The sequence below is a fragment of the Podarcis bocagei genome (assembly GCF_964188305.1).
Source record: "Podarcis bocagei genome assembly, chromosome: 4".
In the NCBI taxonomy this organism is placed as follows: Eukaryota; Metazoa; Chordata; class Lepidosauria; order Squamata; family Lacertidae; genus Podarcis; species Podarcis bocagei.
This window is the reverse complement of record NC_138128.1, coordinates 80361375-80383305: the sequence shown is the minus strand read 5'-3', so window position 1 is coordinate 80383305 and position 21931 is coordinate 80361375. Positions and strand designations below refer to the sequence as shown.

General features: G+C 42.9%; 1 protein-coding gene across 14 annotated transcripts in view; it reads right to left on the bottom strand.

Annotated features, from left to right (window-relative positions):
* LDB3 (LIM domain binding 3) overlaps positions 1-21931 on the bottom strand; it is a 161177-nt gene that overhangs the window by 61163 nt on the left and 78083 nt on the right. For 11 of the 14 annotated variants that reach the window (XM_081190846.1, XM_081190852.1, XM_081190853.1 and 8 more), the window contains 3 exons: positions 20811-20886; positions 14465-14871; positions 1215-1384 (listed from right to left, as the gene is read on the bottom strand). In XM_081190846.1, coding sequence (XP_081046972.1) covers positions 1215-1384; positions 14465-14871; positions 20811-20886 — 653 coding nt within the window. Of the gene's footprint in view, positions 1-1214; positions 1385-6350; positions 6366-7221; positions 7426-9397; positions 9421-14464; positions 14872-20810; positions 20887-21931 lie in introns of all 14 variants that reach the window. The other 3 variants (XM_081190854.1, XM_081190849.1, XM_081190848.1) reach the window with 3 other exon arrangements.

Below are 21931 nucleotides of genomic sequence, written 5' to 3'. Positions count from 1 at the left end.
CATGGGGCACTCCTTAGGCTCCAGAGATCTTTAACTCAAAGATGGCTGAGGAATTATCTGGACCTTTGGAGTTGGTTGTCATCAATACATGGATCAATACATGGATACCTGGGATGCTAAGGCAAGTTAACTTAAACAAGGTCATGGAAGTAAGATTCCCAGTCCTATTCTCTGAGTTGCAGCCACCTGCACTCCTGAAACACTTCTCCAGAGAGTCAGGGGCCCTCTTGAACAATGAAACCAGTTGGGCAAACCTCCACCCAATTTTGGACAACCTTCCCTTCCCCAGCAGATTGCCAAAGTGAATTATTTGTGCCCTGGGGGAATTAAACATGCTGACAATCAATATGATGGTTGTCATGCCATCAATGCAGGCTCATGGCATTGGTATTATCCTGCATCCTTTTTCATATGTTGGTTGCTATGCTTCTGCAACAGCATTATGATAGTTTTGTCTTCTGCACAGACTGTGTCCCTTCTTGGCAAGGACCCTGCCATGTTGATACACACTTAAGTACCGCCTAGGCTTGGCTACTGTAAAACATTTTGTGTGGGACTGCCTTTGAAGATTACTGTAGAGTGGTGTAACATGCTATAGTCCAACTCTTATGAAATGCCAGGAGATGGGAACACACTCAGCCTTTGTTTTATTTTCCGGCCACGCTGGCTGCAGTTCTGCTTCCATGCCCAATTCAAGAAACATAAGAACTTGTATATAGCATGGAATCGACATACCTGAGTGATGGTATCTCTCTGTATCCATCCTCCTGCAATCCTTCAGCATCATCTCATGCCCCCCTTCAGTTACCATCTATTCATGAAATCAGGCCTGGCATCTGAACATGGCACCCTCAGGCAAATGTCAAGGACCCAAGCACATTGGAAAGCCCACCCTGGCTGATGCTAGCACCTCTTTAGTTCCCCCCCCCACCCTTACAAAATGTTTTTAGGAACCAGGGTTGAGAGGAGTGTTGGGCTAGGTAACTGTTGTTGCTGCCGCCACCATCTTAATTCCCCCCCATGATGCCTCTGGCACAACACTGTAATGCTGCAATGTGATGCCAGTGGCACTGAGAGGGAATTAAAATGGCTTCCCCGCTTAAGCACAGAACTCCACCTCTCATATTACCTTATGACTACTGGCCGTTGGTATACAGAGGGAAAACAAAGAATTCCATCAAAGACGTGAACTGGGGCTTCCCAGCCTGACTTACTGTACTCAGTTCCTGTCATCTGAGCCAGGATGCGGAAGGACCTGGACTGCAAGTGGGAAGAACGGCGACTCCAATCATCAAGCTCATCTTCAGGCTTGTTCTGAGTTTTAAGCACAGCCTGATACACTGGAGAGGCACTGTCTACATGAGGATCTTTAACAGGGAGGCTACTGCAATGCAGAAAGAGGTGCACTGTAAAATGGCCAATGCTGATTTTGTCCTCCCCTCCCCAACACCCTTCCTGCGGCTTGTCTTCAGATCCCCAGTTCCACTTAACCACAGTTCAGTGAGATGATGCACTTGTGATCAATGTAAATGTCGGCCAGCAAATGTAAGGAGACTAACAATTCTGACTTGCATTTGTTGTCCAAAGGGTATTTGTGGTTCTGGTGGTGATGGAATGGAGCCAGACTAAGTCCCATTGAAATCAGTGGTACTGAGATTAGTCATGATAAACTTTTTCATTTTGGTTACAATGGGAGCTAAGCGCAACCAACAGTTGTCTGTATCCAACTCATAACCATCCATATATCTATATCTCTATATATTTCTATATATCTATATCTATACAACTTTGCCCATCTTCTACTTAAGAATGATCAGTACGTGGACCTATTCCAAACTATCAAATAAATCTACCAACAGGCTAAAATATTTCAACTCATTTATCCAAATGGCCTGCAATTGTCCAAAATACTTCGATAATCAGTTCAAATAAACTCTTTACATAGAACTACAGGGAGCGGTTTTTCTTCTTCTTACACCATGATGGATTTTCAGAGTAACAGATCTATTACATTATCTAGGTTCCACTTTCCTCTATTATCATTTTGCTGTAGAACTATTATATCCCAGGCTTCTTCAGCCTCAGCCCCCCAGATGTTTTTGGCCTACAACTCCCATGATCCCTAGCTAGCAGGACCAGCGGTCAGGGATGATGGGAATTGTAGTCTCAAAACATCTGGAGGGCCGAGGTTGAAGAAGCCTGTTATATCCTATATGTAGGCATATTGAAACCATACATTGCTTGGCCTTTATCCCACTAACTTATCCACATCCGTGTTAACAGGTTTTTTTTTTTATAAAAAATAAGCCTATAAAATAGATAAATAAATAAATAAATGCTCAAACTTTTATGCTGGTATATCTGCCTTCAACGACACCATAGCACCATGTTTTGAATATTGTTGAAAGATGGCAACTGGTGAGTGCCATTTGAGGAATATTTGCTCATATTATAAGGATATCAATGCTGATCAGAGGCAGCCCACTAAACAAAATTATGTGCATACATAATCATGGAATTAAATTCACTTCCCTTATCACTAGTAGCATTGTATTGGGCATGTAATGGGTCACCAAGGAACTTTTTTTTTTTTTTTGCTTTCAGGTGGATAGCTTCAATTAACAGAGATGGACACTCTTCAATTTATATCATAAAAAATAGTCATACATTAAAACCCCCCGCAGGCATCACAATGAAATATATCACCAATGCAAACATCTTGGAATGGGAATCCATTTGATCCCAGTCTCCTGCTTACAATCTGTGGAGTAGACCAGCTGCTAAAGCCTTGCTGAATCTAACCAAAGTTCATCAGGCCTAGCATTTTGATTCCCAACAGCAGCCAGACAGATGCCCTTGGAAGCTCACAAGCAGATCATAAATGCAGTGTTTTTCCCCATGGCGTTTGTTCCCAGTTATCTAACAATTACACAGCACACCGGCTCTGAACACTGAAGACTTGATTTAGCTTGCATGGCCAATAGACCTCTGCTCCGTTAATTTATCTAATCCCCTTTTCAAAGCTGCCAAACTCCAACAGCCATCACCTTGTGATAGTGAATATTCTTCTTATGTGTTTTATGAAGAAATACTTTCCTTTGTTGCTACTGACCCCAATGTTCAAAGACAGAACAAAACCCAAAAAAGGTTTTCGGAATTTGGCTCCTCAGGTTAATTGTGTCATTGAACTTTTATGATTTATATTAAACTGGACAGCTAATAACTGAAATCACGACACACCACAATGACAGAAATCCAAGGAACTGTAATCTGTATCTTGTTATCAGGTTCATTCAAAGTATATCTGAATTTTTTGCAGTATAATCCAATGCATGCCTACTCAGAAGTGAGCCCTGTTACTGAGTTCACCATGAATTACTCTCAAGTATGTGTGAACAGGAGTGTAGCCTAAAATGTTATTCACTTCCTTGGCATTTGTAGTCCATTTCACTTATTCAGTGGTCATTTATTTATGTATAGTTCTGCAGTGACTATCCCTTTAAACAGGGGCAGAAACAGAATGATAAAAGTTTCCTGCTTGGCAGGGGGTTGGACTCGATGGCCCTTGTGGTCTCTTCCAACTCTATGATTCTATGATTCTATGAAAAGTTTATGGAAAGAAAATTCATTGGAATATGCATGAAAAAAGAAAAGGCAAAACTATCTTGTCTTGGTGTATTATGAATTAAACAGAAGGTTAGGGGAAGAAAACTCCAAACTTATCATCGTGAACAATATAAATACAACCACCTTCCTCCTCTCCACCAAAGTTATAAGTAACTCCTGTATACAGGCAGGACTTCCTGGAACCTCATGTAGACCACTTTTGAGTTTTGATGGAAGATAGGAAGATAGGATTAAGATGCATTTAAAAAATCTGTGCCAAGGATTAAATCCAAGAGACACCCGCAAAGAACTGGCTCACTCCATTTAAAAAAAATGTAGCCAATATGAACCAGAAAAATGCTATGTGCATTAGAATCCAAGTGAATTTGAGAATAGTCAGCATAATCTCACATCTGTCATGCACAGAGCTTTGCCCAAGCAAGCCTGCAAGCCTGTCTGTGGACTTAGAAGGGGGAAACTGAAATGCATTCACATATAAAGCACAGTATAACATCTACTGGGAGAAACTAATGTACTGCAGGTGAAAAATTAGGAAGCTTAAAAAGTGAAAAGGAGCAACAACAAGAGCTGTGCAGCACTGAATGAAGCACATTCAGAGGGCTCTTAATTTAAAAGCAAAAAACCAAACCCCAAAAACACATAGAAACATTGTGAACAGAGCCCAGCTCTAGTATGGAACTGTATACTAAAGGTATATAAGGAAAAAAATTAATTGTGAAACTTTATGTATATTACATTATTAAAAAGGTGTCCCCCAATTTTATGAATTTACGCATGCTGCCTTGGGAGGGCTTTTTGCCCAGAAAGGCAGTGTAAAAATATTTCGGATAAAAATAATAAAATAAAAAATATGAAAACCCTGTGTCCAAAACATAGGACACAACATGCGTCTATGGAGTGTGTGCTTTTAAAGAGTGACTTGGTGTTTGAGGTAACAGGGAAAATATTATAATGGGCATATACATTCTGATAAAGAAATAAAGTTAATTATTTCGCTTTTTGACACCTTTCAGAGTCTTGTATTTGCTCTTACTGCAGATTTCACTGGAGCAAAATCCATTCCCCAAACTCAGAATCTGTCTTTCTGCTTATATTCTGGGTGGTTGGGGAGTCAGAAACTTTATAGTTCTTAATTTATGTATTAGGGTCTTTCCCACAGAAAACCAGTACACATGTGTTGTAGAATCCACATGTGGAACAGTTTCCTAAGGACTGTACCACTTCAGACTGAAATTAGCATGGTAAAGGTAAGACTAGCTCAAATCTCTTGTCTTTTTGGGGGGGGTTTTACCAGCAGAACATTGTAACATGTAATTCCCATGTGCAGTCTAAAGTGGTATCACCCAGAAAGACCTGCACCACATACTTCTACTGCATGTGTAAATCACTCTAAAGCCGAAATCCTTACAATTCATAGGTAAACCCCTTTAATGAGATTTAACCACAATGCAGAAGTGTGTCTTCTATTTTCATATGTTTGGTGCTATTATACTGTGACCTATCTGGAATTTTCTGGAGGACATGGTGGCTGTATTTAGTGTTTTGGTGTTACAATAATGAGCCTAGCCTGTGCCTGGGCTCACACGCTTCCCCTCCTCCAGCACAGCCATTCAGTGATCAAAAACTTCCGCTTCCATTTTAGATTAACCATAATTTAGTGTGTTGTCTAAACCCTAAACTGTGGTTAATCTTAACTATGGTTAAAGAAACAAGTCAGCTTCACAAACTATAATTTGAAGTTGACTTCTTTCCTTTACCTATGGTTAGGCCCAGTGGGTTTGGATGGCATGGCAAGCTGCAGTTAGTAAAAAAATGGAAGCCAAAGATTTTGAATTCCTCCTCATAACCATGCGAAAGGAGGTGCGAGGAGCCTTCAAACCCAAGGAAAGGATAAGCTCATTGTTGCAACCCTAAACAATGGCTCCTTCTTGAGCAACATTCTACTGTAAGAAAAGATATGCTGAATTGACTGTTCAATTTTGTGTGATCAGCTGTTTGGAAGATCCCACTGAACTGCCATCAGCAAAATACTGGCGCAGTTCAGACCCTACCTGATTTCTCACAGGAGACACCAGACTCCCATATCTCCATGAACATTGCAAGAGGGTAGCCTAGGGGGCCAGAGCTCCCAGCATTTTATGCTGTGCCCTAGATCCCTTGTCTCCTTCTTCCCTTTTTAAAAGAACACACTTTATAAACTCTGCTAACAGGGCAGCTGGGTAAGACTCCAGCCACGCACCACTTTAATATGCCCAGGGGCTCCTATACATATAAACCAGCGTATGCAGATTTCATTCAAATTTGTTTGAAGTCCTAGCAAGACCCCTGCTCCCCTTCCCCATGCAGATTGTGTCCCATATGATGTGAGTGCTAAATGGGAGCACCTAACTGATGCTGTTCACATAAGGTGTTCCCCAACAAAAGAGTAGAGGTGATTCAAATCAGGCATCAACATGACTGGGAGTTCATGTGGTGCACCCCCTGCCACTGAAAGGAAGTTGTGGACTTGGTAAATATCTGAACTAGGCCAGTAAAATTCTCCGCCATGAAAGTATTTTTAACATTCCTGAGTCTGCCTTATATGTCTTAATTTAGCACCGATACATACTAAATGTTTTTAAAATCTATAAAATTGGAAAGAAGTGGGCCATACATAAGAGGAAGATTAAGTTCTACTCTGCACTTCTTTGGTTCTATAGAGTTGGAAATATAAATCTACTTACGCCAGTGGAGATTCACTGTGAGTCATAGGATCAAAACCCAACAAAGAGTATTGAGTGTTTGGGGTCCATCATAATGGAGAGTTGGGATGTACACAACAGAGCAACATTAGTATGAGAAATTAACGAAAACCCACAAGGAATGTATAAAGGGGGGAAAGAAAGAGAAGAAACCATTATCAATACAAGGAGTGCAAAGGAGTAAATTAATACATCAGCAGTTGGAAGAAGCTTGCTAAAGTTGTTAAACCTAGGGTAGCAACGTTGCTGTTCTGTAACTTTGAATGCATTCAAAATTTTGCAATCTGCACACAAAGCAATATATATATATATGCATCATAAGAAGGCCATACACATATAACTTCCATCAGGATACTGGAGTAGCACAACTGAGAGTTAACTCCTAATCGACACAGCAAGGGGAGGTGGATGGAGGAAGCTGAATTCTTCCCCACACCCTTGCTTTCCCACCCTAGGCAGTTTTAAAAAAACACTGTTGTTCCACTTTTTAAAGGAAGTTTTCTTCTAGTCTCAGAACACCATTACACTGCTTTAAAGGGATTTTGCACACAGCTCTGCCTTCGTAATTGGTTGGGTTTTAGATGTATCTGATAAAATATTAGATTTCTTTCTCTTTCAAAATGAAAAAGCAAAAAAGGTAAACCCTATAGCCTTGGGGAAAGGGGGGTATGGACAAATAAAACAGAAATTCTAGATTTATCATGTCAAACCAACCCTTCCTCCCAGTTTCCCAGATCCTGTTGTCTCCAGCACTTTATTCCACATCACGGCACTTAGCAGATTGCTCAAAATGAAAGAGAGGGCAGTGTAGCATGCAGGGAGGAACCGGGGCACACAAAGGAAGTTCTCTTACCCAGCAAGTTCACCACCTTGCGCCTGGGCCTGGCCTGCAATGGCATCCATGATAGCATCTTGAGAATACATGCTTATTGGGGTGTTATACTGGGCGTGAATGATGGTGGCCTTGCCACCAGGCCCTTTCACCTCAATGGGTTTGTGCGTAGACAGAGCAGAATCCTTCAGGACGTTGGGGTTGAAGCGCTCCACGTACTCTGTGCTGGGATGGGGGAAGAGTGAGGTTACAGAAAGTGAGGGAAGAAAGAAGAAAAGGGGCAAGGAAGTGATGGTGGAAAGGGAGGGAAGGAGGTGCGTGCACAGAGGAGCATTCAAGGACATCGTGCACAAGTAGAGAAAGCTTTTGATCAGACAGAATGGACTTGAAATACCACGGCAAAAAAGGGCAGGACTTGCAGCCATTCCAGAGAATGGATGACCTGTCGGTAGCTTCTGCTTTTGCGGAAGAAATGCTATAATATCCCACCATTAAAAGCACAACGTTTTAATTCTGAGAAAGTGTCTTTCTTCCCTCAGATAGGGCACCCACTGGCACTGTGACAGCGGTTGGGAAAAGCCTCTGTAATACAAGTGTAGGGAATATTTGGCCATGCAGATGTGGCTGAGCTGCAACTCCCATGATCCCTGCCCACTGGCCATGCTTGCTAGGGCTGTCCCTTGTACAGTGGCCATATAAAAGTCAGTGGTTTATAAACGCATCTCTGTCTCTCACACCTTCACTCTAGCAAGCCAGGGGGATTATCACAGGCCAAGGACACATTTCAGCCTGACAAAAGCACTCAAGGCGACTGGAATGTGTCCTTGAAATGGACACATCCTATGACGTAGCCTGGGGGAGAGGCCCAAAGGTCAGGCAGAGAGGCAGAGAGAGCCGTCCTTGGGCTTGAGGTTATTCACTCCTGCTCTAGGGGCATCGGATATCAGATTCTCTTCCTGATGCATATGACCATATGCAGTTTTTTTCAAGAATTTTCTAGAAAACCCACACCACTGCTTCTGGGGCATGAATGTAAAAAAAAAAATCCCTGTCCTCCAAAAAGGAAATGTGAGTTAGGGACAGAAAATCTCCCAATTTGTTATTGTTCCTGAAGCCCAGTCTTATTAAAGTTGATTTAGAAATAGAATCAACGTGGGCTGGGTCCCTGGTAAACGTATATAGGATTACAGCCTTAGCAGGCTATTGATGCAACTCTTGCTAGGTCATGGTATCAGAAGCTCCCCCCCCTTCTTTATTTCTCAAATGATATTTTATAAGATACCTTTGTTGAAAGTCTGCCATACAGAAATAGATAATACAAAACCAGTTGTACGTAGCTGCTGGATTGCAAGAGGGACAAGACTGTCTTTTTAAAAGCTCTGAAGCAGAACAATACTCGACTGATGTAGATGTTCCTGTCGCGGCAGCAGTTTGACAGGAGAAACGACGCCTGACCTGTGGGATGTTTATCTCCCTCACAGCTATCGAAGGGGTGGGAGCCTTTGGGGAATGTATTTTGATGAACTAGGGAGGGACAGTTATAAAACAGATACCAGGATTCAAACGACGCAGTACATGCACAGACACTTCGAGGGAACAGAAACCTGCCACGACATGAACACATTAACTAACATGCATCACAAACTAAAATGTACATTTATAGTAACATTTGACTTCAAATGGTTTGAACCTCTTAGCAAGGTATTTCACGGCAAGAAGCCTCCACACACTGGTTCCAACAGCCACCACAGGCAACTGTAGCTAGTAAGCCTTCCAGCCTAGCCATGCCATGCTCCCGGAAAAGGAAAAGCCACTGCCATCCACTCACTCCTACTCTATACTAGTTATCAGACTTTGTGGCCAGTACATGAAGATCCTCTGGGAGCCACAACAGGAACAGAGAGGTCTTGCGGCAAACCTTTTGAGTGGATGCAAAATAATTAAATAAAGCCATTCCAGACCAAGTAATGCATTTGCAGTGGCACCATAATACTATGTAAGGAGGAGGAATATTCCTAGAACGGAACTACCAGTAGAACACACTAGTGCCATTTTATGCCTGCCACACCACTGATCTCTTGTAATGTGCATTCCACTTGCAAGCACACGCACACAGCAGGAACAAACAGGTTCATGCTACCCCAGGAAGTGGGGACATAGTCAAACATGTAACACCGGCACACTGTTTAATACTAACTTGGCAGCAGTGTTCGCTATGACCTGGGAGGGAAGAGAAAGACAAAAGGAGGGGAAATCAAACCAACAGATTTAAAATAAAATAAAAAGAGCATGAGGCTAGTAAGTATTAACCAGGCTTTATAAGGCTTTTGCAAATTCCTCTACAAATAGGAACAGAAAGCAGCTGTTATGTCCCAAACCTCCCAATGTGATTAACAGAGGGAAAATGTAAGGATTACAGTTTATCCACCAGGATTTATGGAGGTACTGTGACATTTTGCCTGAACATGAACACCAAGTTTTTATTACTGTAACATTGCTTGGCATACTGCTTGGCATGCAAGGGCAAGATAGCAAACTTTTGAAAGTCGCTTTGGAAAGTGACTATTAGATAACAACAGCAACCCATGTGAACACAGTAGATACTACACAGATGCATCAAAGAGATAATGCCTCACCTCCACAGTGCTAAGCACTCTGGGATCAAGCATCATTCTTTCTCAACCTTTTCTACTGCTAGTGTATTGACATCTTGCTTGACCAAGAACATCCAAAGCAAATATCAAGAAGCTGCACATGTCATAAACCCTCATTCCTAGGGTTCTGTCACACCACCACCGTGGAAATCATGGCAAAGCTCTGAAGCGAGAGGCCAATTCAGTTCTTTCTCCTATATAAATGAATGGCTTCTATTGACCTCATAGGACCTATGGGAAAATTTATAGCAGTTACACTTGCAAACTCCACTGTGGTTGGAAGACACTAGGCACTCCTGGTAACTAGGGAATCAAGAGAAAGTGTTGGATCCAAGAGATTCTCCTAGCTGTGTGTATATATATATATATATGCTCCTTCAGGGTCAGTGCAACTTCACCTGTATCAAACTCTCCCAAATTGCAAGAATTCCTAACCAACATAACCAATGTCTTGTCTGCATTAAGCTTTAGCTTGTTTAGCCACTCATTTCTGAACACTGACCTACCACTTTTATTGCCACACTGGTATTAGATTATGGCAAGAATTGTGTGTCACCCACACATTGATGACCCCTCTGCTCAAATCTCCAGATGACATCCCAGTAGTTTCATATAGGGGTTGAAAGTATGGAAAATCAGATGGAACTCTGGGACACTCCACAGGTCAAAGACTATGAGATGAAACAGCAGTCTCCCAGCATCACTTTCAGGGAGAGCCTCTCCATGAATGAATGGAACCACTGAAGAACAGTGTTCCACAAACCTATCCCCACCAAACAGCTTAGAAGGATACCATGGCTGATTGTATCAAACACTGCTGGGAAGTCCAGGAGACGCAACAGGACAGCCCTCCCTCTGAGCATCTCATAGTGTAGGTCCACTAGGGTGACCAAGTCAGCTTCAGTTGCAAAACCAGGCTGGAAGCCAGATTACAATGGTTCCAAAGAATCCAACCTACAGTTGGAAGCTTGGTGACCAACTCAAGAGAGTCTGGTGACTGATAGGATCAATATGTCACCTGCTATCCACTGATGTAGGCCAACATTGGGTTAGCTCCAGGAATGAATGTTGTCTTATTAACGTTTTCTGCAGCTCAGTTCTTAGGACTATTTCACACATTACATAGCAGCAAATGGGTCTTTCCACTGCATTTATGCTCAGTAGGGAGCTGCAGATAATTCCAGCTCTTTGACAAATGCACTTATGAGACACAGGTGTTTTTGCAACAATGTTTTTGTTCCACTTACTCCTGCCACATTTTTAACTGCACACTTAAAGAAAATGCAGGTGCACAGATAATAATGATGTCACCTCAAGTGCAATTTGGGAGGAGAAGCACTTGTGGACTGGCCAGGCCCTTGAGTCGACCTGAAACTTATTCTGCAAGGAACAACCTAGAACCTTGACCATCTCATCAATTTTCAAGGATCAAGCACTCTGCCAGATATACCCCACAGATCCCTGTTAGACCTTGCATGAATATGAATTGTAAGCCGCTTTGGGAGCTAATCTTGGCAGGGTGTAATGGAAGGCTGTTCCCGCTGTCCTGAGAGGTGAACCAGGCTGGAGCACTGTTCCTAGATTTATTTTTGTTATCCCCCCCCCTTTAAAAGGCCCAGATCTGGTTGAGGAAGAAACTCAGGTTTATGTTTTTAATTTATTAGAGGAGTCTTCTTAGCAAGCCGTTCAAGTTGCCGCTAGCAAGACTCAATCCACGATTCTTCTGATAGCTGACAAAGTTAATGAGGGAAGGGATTTTCCTGTGGATCCAGGGGATCAGGTTGCTGTGATTGTCTTGCACACTTCTCTTTAATGGACAACAGGGGTCTGGTGGCAGACACAGAGATTTCTTAAAAGAAAGGCGAAGTTGCATAGTATGAATACATAGATGTACTGTTTACTCCACTGCTTGCTGTCCAAGTTTTAATGGGGGAGGGAGAAAAGGAAGGGGGAAAACACTGGTTGCCAATACAGGAATTCACATCAGGATAATTAAAAGTTTCCCACTCCATCTTGTTTCCTGCCTTTCAGTTTCTCTCACTCAAGAATATTCTCCCACTGGCTTAGTAAACTGTGCTTTAATCCAAATATATCTGCCTGTTACAGAAACTCACTGAGATATATTAGGAACAAGTTGTATCAGTAAGCAGATCAGTGATTCTATATCCATTTTAGGAATGTGCAGGACAGCTGGGCATCTGCTTACTGAGAAACACGGTGTAATAGTATCATTTTCTGAAGTGGATGCTGTTGGCTATACTAATCCTCTAAGCTATGCCCATGCACGTAAAACAACATTTTAAAGTACGGCATAAGCCTTTAGTGATATACCCCTTGAATAAGAGGGGAACTAACTCTTCCACAGTATCTGATTGGACTTTCAAAACACATCAAAGGCAGAACGCAAACTCTTCACATACCAGCAGTCATGAAAATGGACAACTGACAGACCACATCTAACATAGCCTAATGAAATTGGTCGTGAACCCTGCGAAGCAAAGATGGCAGCCCAGACCTTGAGAGGGCTCCTGTATCTTTAACAGATGCAGAGATGAGAGAAGCTTGTCAGGAACCACCACACCTGGTGGAATGTTCCATTCTATGCAACTCTTAAAGGTGCATGAACTTGAGGTCTTGCACTGGTTCCCAAACTTGTGTTTGAAAATGAGACCTCCATGCAGGTCCATTTTCTACTCCTGCCCCTCCAACCAGTTTGGTGCACTCATTCCATTTCATTTGTATATTGTCAGCTTTTGTGACATCCAAATATTTTCCACTGAGATTTGCCATGTGACAAGAGGGCTTGAAACACTCTCTTTGTTGGCCCCACCTCCCCTGTTGGGTTTCCCAGTGGACTGGGAAAGGGAGAGGGGAAGTAATGGACATCAGTATAGCAATAGACTCTCTGTGAATTCATTTGCAGTAGTTTAAAATAATAGAACGTAAGACAACTTTTGCTTATGCAAAAGATGAGCACTGCCAGGTCCAAAACAGGACAAGAGCGATTTTGTAGAGCTCGTATTGCCACAGAATCTAATATACTGATCACTGACCACTAAACAAGATTTTCTCATCACATCCCCATTGATCTCATCCAAGGAGGCCTACAAATGGAATGACCATTGAATGCTACACTTTCACAGCTGCACAGACCTGGCACAGAAACACTTGTGTTGAATGGCAGAGTCAATCTGTGACATGGGTGGAATTTTATAACTATGGAAACAGTGCTCCCTCCTAAAGGCAAGCCTCTATTATGGGATGAATTAAAGGAGGACACATGAAATTTGATAATGACGTGGGAGTTGTCTGGGAGCATATTCATGCCAGACATGGACTATCACTGCCAACAGGCATCAGGGATGTGAATGTGCTCATGAAGAGCTAGGCGTCATGTTCATACTCATGGAGATCGTTAAAGAGGAAGTGCAATATGGGTCGATCTCTTTCTTTTATTTGTCTCTCTACACATATACTAGCTTAGGGCTCATCCAACCTGATTTTTCTCTGTGCTTTCTTGGCACCCACCCACTCTTTTCTGGTCTGTGCCTGAGCGCTTGCTCTCTCCAACTGCAAAAACCTGCTCTTTAATGCTTTTGGAAATCCATAGTAAGGTTGATGGTGAATCCTTTCACACTAAGGAAATAAAACCAGTTTAGGTCAAAGCTTTTTGTTTAACTAAATCAGCAAGAAAATGGACCAGTTTCTGATGCGACATCAATTTCATACCAGAGCAGTTCTAAAGAGGTCACTGTGATTCGATTGCTAATTGTGTGTCACCTAGGATTAAAAGTGCCGTTGAATGGAAATCCAGATATAAAGAGGATTATCTTAGATATTTATAGCTATTAAAGTATTAACGAACTGATGCTCTGTCCAGATGGAAACAATTGATCACTCTTCATTTTACCCCCTCTAAAATGCTGGTGCTTCTTGAATAATTTCTACTGAGTTTCCCTAACAGTTTTCCACAGACTCCTCACTATCTTCTGATTTGAAAACACATCTGAATGAGCAAAAGCCTAAGAGTTTTGAGACACAAGATTTGGAAAAAAACCCAGAGGATCCTACTAATTATTCCTCAAACTCCATTTAATGCCATTGGAAGTTGTTCGCTGTGATGGATAAGGGGGAGAGTGAATTTAAATTCTCTGTACTTTGTTGATGCTCTATAGTATCCTATAGTATCTACCGTAGTCATTTTATGTTGTATGACACTAGCACAAACCAAACAACATCGTAATTCAAAAGCCCAATGGTTATTTAAAGAACAGTGACTTTGAGGATCTATTTTTCAGGAAATCATTTAGAAAAGTTGGCTAGTATTCAGTAGTAGTCATGTCAATCATTACCAGATGTTTAGGACAAAAAAGGAGTCTCTGTAACCATTATACCCTGCTTGTGAGCTTCTCAAAGGCACCAGGCTGGCTACTATTGGTTTAGGTGGACTATGAAAGGCGAGTTCTTATGTACTTGATTTAATGATGGATTCAAGACAAATGCACACTCACTACCCAGAATGCTTCCAATGAGCTGTGTATAGAAATTGGCCCATTCACCAAACTATCTAGAATGCATGATCAGAAAACAAGTTTATTATATTTACATACCCTCTAAGAAGTCCACCTTCTGAAGCCCTTCGTGTGAGACTTAACTTATGCATCTCAGCCATTTCCCTTAGAGTTTCTGCTGAGTAAAGGCCAATGGGGTTGTTATATTGCCTTGCCGGGCTTAGCTGGTGTTTAGGGCTATTGCCATCTGTGATCGCTGAGCTTGTTTTGGAACCTAGGTCACTTTTTGCTGGCGAAAGGTCAGATGCCACAGACTGAGAGGACACTGAAGATCTAATGTTGACAGTCTTTAAGAAGGAGGAACTATGTGACAGGCTCATCTCTTGTTTGCTGAGGTAGCCTGAATATGCTCCATTGCTTGCTAAAATGCTACTCATGGACCCAGCCGATGTGCTACTTAGAGGATTGACGCTTGCTCGGTTGCCATTGACTTCCAGAACAGTATCCTGTAGAAGCAAACATGCAGGCAAAAGAAAGAAAGAAAGAAAGAAAGAAAGAAAGAAAGAAAGAAAGAAAGAAAAGCAATCATAGAACACATGCAAAAAGAAAAAGTCTACAGCTCTGGAATTCTACACATATCTGCAAGGTTGCCAACCTCTGACTTTTAAAAAATAATACTCTCCTTCTGGAAACCAACATGTCAGGGACAGAATTTTACATATCAGAAGTGAAGCCAGGTGGTTTTAGGACAGATTCTGGTGAAATTTGGAGATTTCTGGTTTTTCAGATGCCAATAGCAATTGCTTGACAGAAACACATAGTATTATGCATCAAGTAAGAGCTGTCTGGTTGGCAACCCTACATATCAGACATTTGCAATAGAATAGATGTATGCAACCTTCATAGCCTTGTATTAGTCAAGCGAAAATATTAACCACATCTCTTCCCAAAGCAGCATGTTTCTCAATTCAAGATGCATGTCAATAAAGCTTTTCATCTGAACAACTGCTGATATTAGTTACCATACATGGTTCAACTGCCCATTTGTTCTTACAGAAAGGATATGGGGTTCTTACATAAATTTGGCTTTTAGGATGGCATCTAACTACACCTACAACATATGCACATATCTATATCCATGTTGTTATGTAGATATGGGAGGGCTAATATTTCGACAATCGTGCCACATATGATTAGTCTCAAAATTAAGGGCCACTGCCAGCAGAGGCAGAAATTCATGCTAATAAAGGTCGTGCAATGTGGTTAGCAAAATAGGCTATAAAGAAGATTCTATTAATAGACAATCTCTCTGTACACTTTGCATTTGGAAAAGTGGAACATAGCCATGTACAGCCAAGGAATCTCCACTTCATGTTGACACCCCCCCCCCAAAGACTAAACAGGAAGAAATTAGGCTGCTGTCAGATATCCTTTCCATTATTGATATCCTGCTAATTTGGTCAAAATGCAGAAGAAAGGGAAAAGACTGAGATGTTTGAAAAAGCCAACACAAAGCCAACATTCTCCTGGCAGGACCAAAACTTGAATTCAAAGGAGAAAGTGTATTGATAGACAGGGATCAAACGAGTGGCTCCTAGAATCCAAAGCAACTATTCTGCAGCACATCACTCCAATTTCACCACTGATTACCTTTGATCTGGAAACATTCGATGACAACACGCAATACTGTAGCACAATGACTTTTTCAACAGTACGCAAGTGCTCATTGTTTTCACAAAGCACAGGTGTATAGAAATTGCTCTCCCTTCCTTTCTGTTTTTGCGGTCTCTGCCAATTTTCTGAGAGCTCTTCCCTGTTGCTTCCGCCATTCCTCTCCCCCACAAGCAATTTGGGAATGATGCTATGTAAGATGTTCCAAACGGACTTCATGGGTGTGCGTGAAATAGTGATTGCCAGCAATAGTTTTGTTTTGGGTTGTTGTTTTTTGCTACTGGTGCCCTTTGCTACTGGTGCCCTTTGCTACTTTGTCCCCTTTGGTCCACATTTAAAGGCTTTTCCGCCTACGATGCTTATTACCCAGGAACACAGAAAATGGCTAGAGCATCTCTGAGTACTAGTAACCAATAATCTGTTGGTTTGTATGTGTTGCACTAAATCACAAGGAGTGTGTGTTATAAACTAAATTTTTTTTTGCGTCCAGTCAAGGGTACAAATTCTTTGCCAACTATTTCATTTCAGTTAATACAAACTAGAGATGCATGACTAGGCAAGATGGAAAATTCTGATCCTAAACCTTCGCTGCCTTGTGGGATATCTTCAGGACGAGGAGAAAAGGCTAAGGAATAAACCCTACACAAATCTGGAGTGGAGTCCCTAAGACAGTTGGATGGCATCTTGTATGCCTCCTTGCAGCAACTCCTGCAGCCCAGCTGGTGCCGAAGGTATTACTCTGCTTTCCTTTGGACCACCTCAGCAAGGATGAGAGGTGGGGTTCTGTTATCTGGCTAGCCCAGGACCTCCATATACACTGCCCAGGCTTCTGGCCCAGGGAGATCATTTTAGTGCTGCTAACACAGCAGTTTGACTTCACCCCCGGAGGTGCACCCAATGTCTCCTGAGACAGACAGATGCCGCCAACAACAAGTTTATACCTGGTGAATACTGTCTACTCTGGCAGCAGGTCTCTATAGCCTGCCACCTGCTCCACCTGTCACCTGCTCTTTTTAAATGGAGATGCCAAGAATTGAACCTGAGGCTTTGGCATGTGAAACATGGGCTCTCCCACTGAGCTTTGTTCCCTCTGTGTAGCTTTCTCTTTTCCGTCTCTCTGGCTGTCCCAGTGTGGCCTTAGGGGTTACGAAAATGAGCATTATTTTTTCCACGGCAAACCTACTGTAACTTTTCTTGTGGCCAGAAGAGGAGGCTGTTATCCTGAGCATCATCCCTGGAGACATATTACTGTCATCTTGCTAGAATACCTTATTTCATGGCAGAGATGGAGTTGGTCTTTCATTCTGTGGCTTCTAGCAACATTGTGATGAATGGAGAATTCAGGAAGCAGGAGTCTAATCTTTCCCAGTGATGCCACGTAGGACATAACTGGCAACACACACACACACTGCATCCCCTGACTGCACTCTTTTTACTTTTTTAAAGTGCACTCCCCCCCCCCACTTAAATATATAATCTTGGGGAGGGAGACGGAAAAAGAAATCTATGATGAAATGGCTTATACCTAGCAATGTTTTATGCACAGATACCTGAGCCAGCTACATTTCATACATTTAGCTCCTTACTCTAATGATCTATTCCCATGAGCAGTGTAACATTGGAGGAGTGAATTGGCAAAAGCCCATAGATCAGCTTCCTTAAGTTGTGTGGTACATTGTGACTGGGAACTCCTGTCCAGGAGAATGAATCTGCGATCCTTGCACTGATGTTATGCTGCTCTTGTAGGCAGGCCACTTGCACAAGCCCTTAAATGTCCAGACTCAGCCATATCAGGTGCAGTATGAACTGGCTCTCAGCCTGAATCAGAAATGCAACCCTCCACCCGTGTCCTCCTTAGGGACATGATTTGGAAGTTTAGGGACAGTCACTTATGCTTCCTCTCTTGGCACTTGCTTCGAAATCTGAAGCAGCATGGTAGCAATATCAACCCTAACATCCAGAGGCTCTTGGTTGCAACTCAGCAAAGCTCTTATCCAAACCTGTTCCACAAAGCCCTTTATTTAGAGATGCGAGGAGTCACACGTGAGGTACTTGATCAGTAAGAGTTTGCTGAGCAGGCTTTCTGAAGGGATTTGTGCTACTCCTGTGACAGGCTTGTTGCCCTACCATGGTTCCCATAGAGATGCAGAACTGATGGTAATGGTATGAACAGCATCATGTGGGATGTGAAACACAAGAGCAGTCAAGTAAAACATTCCTAGAGTGAACATGTTTACACACGGGGAGGAATGTTTGTCCAGCCAGCAGGTAAACTTCCTGTTTCCTTCTGGGCTGGGACAGACTTCCTCTGCATGTGACTAGAGGTGGGAGTGGCCTCACCTGTGCAGGTAACGACAAAAGCACAGGGCAGGATAGCCATCTCTCTCTCTCTCTATGACTACTTTTGTAGAAGAAGCAACATCTGCTTAGCCAAAGATGCTTCCAGCCAAGAGAGGACAAAGGGACTGTCTCCTTATGAGATAGTATCCAGGTGTACGTTACTTTTCTAAGCTAAGTCTGCCTTCTGGGATCCGATTGTGAACAGAATGTGAGTAAACTCTTTTTTATACTTTTATAGAAGACTGTGTCATGTCTTATCTTTTATGGGGGAATAAGGGGGAAATACCGGAACAGTTATTATAGAGGCTTTAGCGAGCCTGAGCAAATGCATCCGCTGTGAGTTTAAAAAAGGGAATGTTACTCTGCTAAAATTGTGAACTTGTTTACACAAGTTGGAAAGGCTATAATTAAACAATAAATTCTCTCTTGCATCCCTGAACATTCCCACACATCACACTTAGGGCTCATACAGACTTGTGCTGGATTCATAGAATTGTAGAGCTGGAAGGGACCCCAAGGGTCATCCAGTCCAACCCCCTGCAATGCAGGAATCACACAATTATTGAATTGTAGCATTAGAAAGAGCCTTGAGGATCATCTGGTCCTATTCCCTGCAATGCAGGAATATGCAGCTGCCCCTTATGGGGACTGAACCTGCAACCTTGGCATTATCAGCACCACACTCTAATCAACTGAGCTATCCAGAAGACAGGTTTCCCGCTTGTCCTGTGCTTTCTAGGCATGAGTCTGAACGGTTTGCTTGCGCCACCACTTCCCCCAGGGAAACCAGTTCTTTAGTGATAAATCGGAGCAAATGTTGATCAGGAGAAATCCTGATTGACATTTGCTCCAATTCATCAGTATAGATCAGATTTCCATGGGGGAAAGGGTGTGGCAAGGGCAAGCCTGGATAAGCCCTAAGTTAGTGGGGCTGAGCTGCTGCTGAAGTTCAGGTGTCCCTGAATTCACCTGTGCTGTAATCCAGGTAGCATTGTAGCATCCTCCCAATTTGTGAGGTCCCTCAAGGCCTTGCTACCTGCACCTCTGCTACTTCCCTCTCATCTGGAATGTTATGAGGCCTTCCTAGGGCAGAGTCAAAGCCCCCTGCACCCCCTCACCCCCCCCTCATTGGATGTAGCCCTGCATCCTACAAGCACCACCTGAGCCACATGAGTAAAGGACTTAGATATTACAGCTTGTAGCATGGGAACCAGCCACAAGCAAGCAGAGCCAGCTCTGCAAAGGTTAACCTAAAGCAGCTCTCCACAGGATGGGCCCAGCAAGAAATCGGCACTGGTCCAATCTTAAATAATACGTACTGGTTCCCCCACAGTGAAGCATGGGGGAAACCTGCCATTTTTGGCCAGAGAACTGCAAACTGACCTACTTTTTCTGCTATGGACTACAAATGAACATTCTAAAAGGTGTCCAGGAGAGAGAAACATTTAAGACTTCACACAGACCTTTGACCTTACTTGATCCTGGGATGCCAATGATAACGTCAAAAATTTGTATTTCTAGAGCGAGGGCTCAAACACTCTTTGCAAATCAAACAGCAGTGCCGCAGCGTTCTGTTGCAACTGGTAACCGGAATAATGAGCTCAAATGTAACATTTATTTATCTGAAACTTTTTTTTTATCCCATCTTTCACTGGCAAGGTCCCTGAGGCAGCATAATAAAGGCTGCTATCTAGAATACAATCAGATGTCAAATCTTCAGAGGTCACTGGTCCTACGGGCAATTGCTCAACCAATGTACCTAAGCTGGAGCTGATAGATCTATTCTGGTAATAGCTGCCACTTTAGGCCAAGGTGTCCATAGTCTTCTTTCTCAAGGCTAGGACTGCAAGCTTGCTTAGTTTCTTCAGGAGGGTAATCAAGTAAGGTTGCAAACCTGCACCCAGGTAGGCTATTTGAACCCTAACTGCATAGAGAGAGTCCTATGTGCTGTGCATACAGTTGAACTTGAACAGGTTCTATGAAGACAGTCATGAATTGGCACAGGCTGAGAGGATGGAAGATGGGGAGTAAACACACACACATAACTCAATGTGGAAAAGAAGCTATCTCACTGGCTTTGACTGATTCTGAGGTATCTCAGTATGTGTTTGCTCATTCTCTACAATTCATCTTGTGAAACAGCTCCCCTCCCGCAACTGGTCTGTTTGATCTGCCTCCATGGTCTTCACTGTCACTTGAGCTCTAATCTCCACCATGCTTATGAAGTGCATACACGACATCACGGTTTTCATTCCAAATTGCTTATTATGGAATAACTGCTACCACCTCATTCTCTATCACAGATGGGGTGCGAGCGAATCAGTGTGTGGCAGGGGAAATGGCCTTGTGTCAGGTTGCTGCCAAAGAGAAGCAGAAAGGTACACATCTGGAATATCTGGTGTGATGAGCCGCAGGAGTTTTCCAGAGCACCTACCTTTTGATGAGGGATCACAGGCATTGGAGAGTCAATTCTTGGGGTGGCTGTAGGAACTGGAGCAGGACGTTTTGATCTGGAATTAATGCAAAAGAAAAGGTAATTGATTAGCTGGAATTTCTCCCCATAACTTAAAGATAGCACTGAAAAATACTTCAGAGAATATAATGGTGGTCTCTCCCCCCCCACCCCTGTCCCCCAGATCAGCCTCCCTCCTTCTGGTTTGGTAACAGTAGCATCCACTTCTTCTTTTGGGTCTCTCTCTCTATATAAAAGCTTGTTGCTGACTTTCCATTACACAGAAAGAAACATAACCAGGGCGGGGCTACACAGACGTTGGGCCGCAGGTAAAGAAGCAGCCTTGGTCCTCTGTGGCAGGAGTCACTGGGAACAAGCTCAGCCCTCAATTAAGACTCAGCCAGATTTCTTTTGTGCTGTTTTTCTAGGCACAGGGCCAGGTTTTAAAATTCTGTATCTGAGCAGGGGGGTTTTTGGGTCCAGGTGCTTTCCCCAAGAAAACCGACATTTTACCACTGAATCGGAGCAAACCGCAGCCAGGTTTTTCACGGATTGCCATTTGCTCCAATTTAGCAGTAAAGCACAGGTTTTTCTGAGGAAAGAACCAGGACAGAAAACACAACATATTGGGACACAGAGCTTTAAAGTGCGGACTTGCACCTGGAAAGTGCAGTACAAAAGTATGTCTGGATGAGCCCTCAGTGATATCCAGTGCTATTTTTCTAGAAAAAGACATGCCAGAACTCACCACGAACATCTCCCTTGTTCTCTTAGAATGGCAATGGCGCCCACCTGAGAGGTGCTGGAACTAAGTTTCGGTAAGTTCCAGCTGAAAAAAAAAGCCCTGGTGATATCCCCACTGAAGCATTTGGTTGTCAAAATCTGCCCTCCATTCCTGGCACTGGGTGGCTTTTGTCTTCCTAGTCCTAAAGTAGGTTACAAGGCCTCTTCATGTGCACAGAACCCTGAAATATGCTATGACATACCATGAACACACCTCCTCTGTCATAACAACAGGTATTTGTTGCTCTCACACATAGCACAGTACCTCGAATTGGGGACATGGTTCTTAATTTTTTTATACTCCTGGCTAGGGGTGGGCA